Source organism: Ranitomeya imitator, chromosome 2, assembly GCF_032444005.1.
Source record: "Ranitomeya imitator isolate aRanImi1 chromosome 2, aRanImi1.pri, whole genome shotgun sequence".
NCBI classification, from domain to species: domain Eukaryota; kingdom Metazoa; phylum Chordata; class Amphibia; order Anura; family Dendrobatidae; genus Ranitomeya; species Ranitomeya imitator.
The window spans coordinates 291,245,445-291,252,070 of record NC_091283.1 but is presented as its reverse complement, the minus strand read 5'-3'; the positions used below and the strand labels follow the sequence as shown (position 1 = coordinate 291,252,070).

The following is a 6,626-nucleotide window of genomic DNA, read 5'->3' as shown; positions in this document are numbered from 1 at the left end:
ATAGCCTAATGTTTTTCCATTGACAGATCATGGACTTGTTTGGACTTGTTTTTTGGGAGATGAGAATTGGTATTATTTTCGCCTACATAACATTGATTGGTTTCTTTTTACTCTATATTTGTGAGGCAGAATGAACAAACAGTTGAACACCACACACTACTGGTTCATCTAGTAAGGTTTTCTATTAGACTGTGAACTGTCATTGTCTTGGTAAATAATTAAAGTTTTTTTACATAGCTTGCCATTTTTATGGACAGTTTAATTAGAAATGTTCAAAAATATAAAACTCAAGGATATTTTATTAAAAAATAATTGTTTTTTATCTTGGCAGATGACTGTACCAGGAGATCAGGACAGCTGACCTCTTCAATTTTTAAATATGATGATCTTGAGAGCCTACAAGATACAACTGAAGTGAATGCTATTACTCCAGTTATAAAATCATCCATTGACAGCAAAGATCTGTCAGCTGATCCTTTGAAACAGATCATGTCTTCTGATTCATTACCGACTACTAAGGAAAATCAAAGTCACAAAAGAGGCAATAAAAAACAAACTGCTCCTAAAGCAAAGAAGTCATTTTCATGTTCAGAATGTGGGAAATGTTTTAAAACGAAAGCGCATCTTGGTACCCACCAGAGAACTCACACAGGAGAGAAGCCTTTTTCCTGTTCAGAATGTGGGAAATATTTTCGCTGGAAATCAGATTTGGTTAGGCACCAGAGAACTCACACAGGGGAGATGCCTTTTTCATGTTCAGAATGTGGGAACTGTTTTAATTAGAAATCGGCTTTGGTTTCGCACCACAGAACCCACACAGGGGTGAAACCTTTTACATGTTTAGAATGTGGCAAATGTTTTAGCGAGAAATCAGTTTTGGTTAAGCACCAGAGAACCCACACAGGTGAGAAGCCTTTTTTCTGTTCAGCATGTGGGAAATGTTTTAATCGAAAAGAGCATCTTATTAGACATCAGAGCAGTCACACAGAGGAGAAGCCTTTTTCCTGTTCAGAATGTGGGAAATATTTTAACACGAAAGCGCATCTTGATAACCACCAGAGAACTCACACAGGGGAGAAGCCTTTTTCCTGTTCAGAATGTGGGAAATGTTTTAATCGGAAAGAGCATCTTACTGGACATCAGAGAACTCACACAGGGGACAGGCCTTTTTCATGTTCAGAATGTGGGAAATGTTTTAACACGAAAGCGCATCTTGGTACCCACCAGAGAACTCACACAGGGGAGAAGCCTTTTTCCTGTTCAGAATGTGGGAAATGTTTTAGTCGGAAAGAGCATCTTACTGGACATCAGAGAACTCACACAGGGGACAGGCCTTTTTCATGTTCAGAATGTGGGAAATGTTTTAACCGGAAAGAGCTTCTTGTTAGACACCAGAGAACCCACACAGGGGAGAAGCCTTTTTCCTGTTCAGAATGTGGGAAATATTTTCGCTGGAAATCAGATTTGGTTAGGCACCAGAGAACTCACACAGGGGAGATGCCTTTTTCATGTTCAGAATGTGGGAACTGTTTTAAACAGAAATCGGCTTTGGTTTCGCACCACAGAACCCACACAGGGGTGAAACCTTTTTCATGTTTAGAATGTGGCAAATGTTTTAGCGAGAAATCAGTTTTGGTTAAACACCAGAGAACCCACACAGGTGAGAAGCCTTTTTTCTGTTCAGCATGTGGGAAATGTTGTAATCAGAAAGAGCATATTATTAGACATCAGAGCAGTCACACAGAGGAGAAGCCTTTTTCCTGTTCAGAATGTGGGAAATATTTTAACATGAAAGCGCATCTTGATAACCACCAGAGAACTCACACAGGGGAGAAGCCTTTTTCCTGTTCAGAATGTGGGAAATGTTTTAATCGGAAAGAGCATCTTACTGGACATCAGAGAACTCACACAGGGGACAGGCCTTTTTCATATTCAGAATGTGGGAAATGTTTTAATCGGAAAGAGCATCTTACTGGACATAAGAGAACTCACACAGGAGACAGGCCTTTTTCATGTTCAGAATGTGGGAAATGTTTTAACACGAAAGCGCATCTTGGTACCAACCAGAGAACTCACACAGGGGAGAAGCCTTTTTCCTGTTCAGAATGTGGGAAATGTTTTAACCGGAAAGAGCTTCTTGTTAGACACCAGAGAACCCACACAGGGGAGAAGCCTTTTTCCTGTACAGAATGTGGGAAATATTTTCGCTGGAAATCAGATTTGGTTAGGCACCAGAGAACTCACACAGGGGAGATGCCTTTTTCATGTTCAGAATGTGGGAACTGTTTTAAACAGAAATCGGTATTGGTTTCGCACCACAGAACCCACACAGGGGTGAAACCTTTTTCATGTTTAGAATGTGGCAAATGTTTTAGCGAGAAATCAGTTTTGGTTAACCCCTTCACGACATGCGCCGTACTAGTACGGCGCATGCCGTGTCACCCCCTTTGATGTGGGCTCCGGCGGTGAGCCCACATCAAAATCGCGACATGTCAGCTGTTTTGTACAGCTGACATGTGCGCGCAATAGCGGCGGGTGACATCGCTATTCACCCGCCGCTATTAACCTGTTAAATGCCGCTGTCAAACGCAGACAGCGGCATTTAACTGGCGCTTCCGGCCGGGCGGCCATAAATGATGTCATCGCCGAACCGCGTCACATGATCGGGGGTCGGCGATGCATCAGGAAGCTAACCATAGAGGTCCTTGAGACCTCTATGGTTACTGATGCCGGCCTGCTGTGAGCGCCCCCCTGTGGTCGGCGCTCACAGCACACCTGCATTTCAGCTACATAGCAGCGATCTGATGATCGCTGCTATGTAGCAGAGCCGATCAGGCTATGCCAGCTTCTAGCCTCCCATGGAGGCTATTGAAGCATGGCACAAGTAAAAAAAAATGTTTTTAAAAATATGAAAATAACATAAAAAATATAAAAGTTTAAATCACCCCCCTTTCGCCCCATCCTAAATAAAACAATTTAAAAAAAAACAACCCTACACGTATTTGGTATCGCCGCGTTCAGAATCACCCGATCTATCAATAAAAAAAAAGCATTAACCTGATCGCTAAACAGCGTAGCGAGAAAAAAATCCGAAACGCCAGAATTACGTTTTTTTGGTCGCCGTGACATTGCATTAAAATGCAATAACGGGCGATCAAAAGAACGTATCTGCACTGAAATGGTATCATTAAAAACGTCAGCTCGGCACGCAAAAAATAAGCCCTCACCCGACCCCAGATCACGAAAAATGGAGACGCTTCGGGTATCGAAATATGGCACTTTTTTTTTTTTTTTAAGCAAAGTTTTGAATTTTTTTTCACCACTTGGATAAAAAATAACCTAGACATGTTAGATGTCTATGAACTCGTAATGACCTAAAGAATCACAATGGCAGGTTAGTTTTAGCATTTAATAAACCTAGCAAAAAAGCCAAGCAAAAAACAGGTGTGGGATTGCACTTTTTTTGCAATTTCACCGCACTTGGAATTTTTTTCCCGTTTTCTAGTAAAAGACATGGTAAAACCAATGGTGTCGTTCAAAAGTACAACTCGTCCCGCAAAAAATAAGCCCTCACATGACCATATTGACGGAAAAATAAAAAAGTTATGGCTCTGGGAAGGAGGGAAGTGAAAAATGAAAATGCAAAAACGAAAAAGGGCCGCGACTTGAAGGGGTTAAGCACCAGAGAACCCACACAGGTGAGAAGCCTTTTTTCTGTTCAGCATGTGGGAAATGTTTTAATCGGAAAGAGCATATTATTAGACATCAGAGCAGTCACACAGAGGAGAAGCCTTTTTCCTGTTCAGAATGTGGGAAATGTTTTAATCGGAAAGAGCATCTTACTGGACATCAGAGAACTCACACAGGGGACAGACCTTTTTCATGTTCAGAATGTGGGAAATGTTTTATCCAGAAAACGCATCTTGATTACCACCAGAGAACTCACACAGGGGAGAAGCCTTTTTCCTGTTCAGAATGTGGGAAATGTTATAACCAGAAAGAGCTTCTTGTTAGACACCAGAGTGCACACACAGGGGAGAAGCCTTTTTCCTGTTCAGAATGTGGGAAGTGTTTTATCCAGAAAGCGCTTCTTGTTAGACATCAGAGCAGTCACACAGGGGAGAAGCCTTTTTTCTGTTCAGAATGTGGGAAATATTTTAACTGTAATGCAAATCTTGTTAGTCACCAGAGAACTCACACAAGGGAGAGGCCTTTTTCCTGTTCAGAATATGGGAAATGCTTTAATCGGAAAGAGCATCTTATTAGACATCAGAGTAGTCACACAGAGGAGAAGCCTTTTTGATTTTCTTAATGTGGGAAATATTTTACTTGGAAATCAACTGTTAATAAACATCAGAGATGTCACATAGGGGAGAAGCCATTTTTATGTTCATAATGTTGGAATAGTTTTAACCAAAATTGGATCTTCTTAAAGGGGTTGTCTCATGTCATTCCTCATGTTTGCTGACTAAAGGATAAAACTAAACTTTATTAATTCCAAATGTAAAACTATACCCATAATTCACTCCCTGAAGGTAAGTCAGAAAGTGACTAATAGAAAAAACATGTACCCTACATTTCAGTATATAGGGTGAGGTGAGGTATACACACTCACTCTCAAAGCCTCTCACTTCTATGGGTTTCATCGTCCTCACCAAAGACGACTCATCTGGAGACTTTATTTAATATTGACCTATATTTAAGCCAGACTAGATGGGGAAAAACAACTAAAATCGTGCATCCAAAACAGTCAGAAAACTAGCCATATATAGGCAGATCCCAGACGTCAAACTATATACTTTGTAAGTTTATAAGCGACTCCAGTGGCGGTCAGTCAGGAATAGAAAGTATGTGAAAATACAATATATTTACTGTTTTTTTTATTTGGTATTGTAACAGCTGTCTATTAGTCGTGCAGGCAAATTGTCTTAGACTGAACTCAGTTTTCTGATGGACAAATATATACCACTCATGGAAACTTATCTGCTCCAAAAATCATTAGCAGCTTCTACAGTAAGTAATGGCCATGCTGCGGTCTGTCAAGCAATGAGTACAATATCATTATAAAGACTAGGGATATGTGCAACCATAATGTCTGGGAGATCTGTGCTATTATTTAGTATGAATATGGAAATTATCTCTGGAAGTTGTGTTCCCTGAGCGGTATATACTGTATTTTCACATACTATCTATTCCCGACACTGGAGTGGCTTATAAACTTACGGAGTATATAGTTTGAAGTCTGTGATCTGCCAATATGTGGCTAGTTTTCTGACTATTTCGGATAACATGGTACATGATTTAAATTTTTTTTTGTCTAGTCTCACTTGAATATAGGTCAGTATTAAATAGTCTCTTGATGAGTCGTGTTTGTGGAGGACGATGAAATGCGTAGAGGCGGAAAGCTTGGAGAGGGAGTGTGTACTGTATATGTCACCTCACCTTATATACTGAGATGTGGGGTAAATGTTTTTTTCTATTGGTCACCTTCTGACTAACCTTCAGGGGGTGAATTATGGGTATAGTTTTACATATGGAATTAATAAAGTTTAGTTTTATCCTTTTGTCAGTGAATCTTCTAATCAAGGGATAATTATATACATATATTTTTTTTCTCAGTGAACTCATTCCTCATGTTTGGCCTCATTAAAATAAAAATACTCATACTCTGCTGGGGTGGCGGCTACACTTCAGCGGTGTTGAGACTCACTGTTCCGGGGCTTATTTGAGTTTATCACATTACACGAGCTCTGCGCCCAATCAGTGGCAGCTTCACTGTTCCTTCCTTCAGACGTATTGAACATCAGCAGGAAGCCAGGGCCGCGACTGGTCTCTGACTGCCTCATGATGCTCGATTTGTCTGAAAGTGGGGACAGTGATGTCAGCGCTGTTTGGGCACATGACGTAAAAACCTCAAGAGACCCAAGAATGCAAGTACCTACACTGCTGAAATAGTGTCGTTGTGGGAGGTTTGTATAAGTGTTTTTATTTTATTAGGACCAAACATGAGGAATGAGAAGAGGTTGTCCAAGTAGTGGACAACCTTTTTAAACATCAAAAATCCCACACAGAGGGAAGTCATTAATTATGAGCGAGTGTACTCGTTGCTCGGTTTTCCCGAGCACGCTCGGTTGACCTCCGAGAATTTATGACTGCTCGGAGATTTAGTTTTCATTGCTGACGAAGCTACCGCCTCACCAACACCGGAGCTACCGCCTCACCAACACCGGAGCTACCGCCTCACCAACACCGGAGCTCCTGCAACCCTCAACCTACTGTCTCCTTCCCCATAATCCTGTAGAATGTAAGCCCGCAAGGGCAGGGTCCTCGCCCCTCTGTATCAGTCCGTCATTGTTAGTTTGTTTACTGTATGTGATATTTGTAACTTGTATGTAACCCCTTCTCATGTACAGCACCATGGAATCAATGGTGCTATATAAATAAATAATAATAATAATAAATTGCTGCGGCTGAATGGTTTACAGCTACTAGCCAGGCTGAGTACATGTGGGGGTTACCTGGTTGCTAGGCAATCCCACATGTACTTGGCCTGGCTAGTAGCTGTAAACCATTCAGCTGCCGCAATGAAAACTAAATCTCCGAGCAGTCATAAATACTCGGAGGTC

General features: G+C 41.2%; 2 protein-coding genes across 2 annotated transcripts; both read left to right on the top strand.

The window, feature by feature from the left end:
• Nucleotides 1-929: 929 nt before the first annotated feature.
• LOC138663257 (oocyte zinc finger protein XlCOF6-like) lies at nucleotides 930-4,365 on the top strand. Its single transcript, XM_069749429.1, has one exon. The coding sequence runs from the start codon at nucleotides 1,498-1,500 to the stop codon at nucleotides 2,449-2,451; it is 954 nt and encodes a 317-aa protein (XP_069605530.1). The 5' UTR covers nucleotides 930-1,497; the 3' UTR covers nucleotides 2,452-4,365.
• Nucleotides 3,724-4,303, top strand: LOC138666429 (oocyte zinc finger protein XlCOF22-like). The gene is made up of 4 exons (XM_069754649.1): nucleotides 3,724-3,734; nucleotides 3,775-3,902; nucleotides 3,951-4,068; nucleotides 4,099-4,303. Exons 1-4 carry the CDS (start codon nucleotides 3,724-3,726, stop codon nucleotides 4,301-4,303), a joined length of 462 nt encoding a protein of 153 aa, XP_069610750.1.
• Nucleotides 4,366-6,626: the final 2,261 nt, after the last annotated feature.

Coding starts and splice junctions, on each gene's coding strand:
- LOC138663257 (XM_069749429.1), top strand. CDS start 1,498: ATGCCTTTTTCATGTTCAGAATGTGGGAACTGTTTTAAACAGAAATCG.
- LOC138666429 (XM_069754649.1), top strand. Junction 3,903..3,950: donor ATGTTCAGAATGTGGGAAAT/GTTTTATCCAGA, acceptor GAACTCACACAG/GGGAGAAGCCTTTTTCCTGT. Junction 4,069..4,098: donor TCCTGTTCAGAATGTGGGAA/GTGTTTTATCCA, acceptor GCTTCTTGTTAG/ACATCAGAGCAGTCACACAG.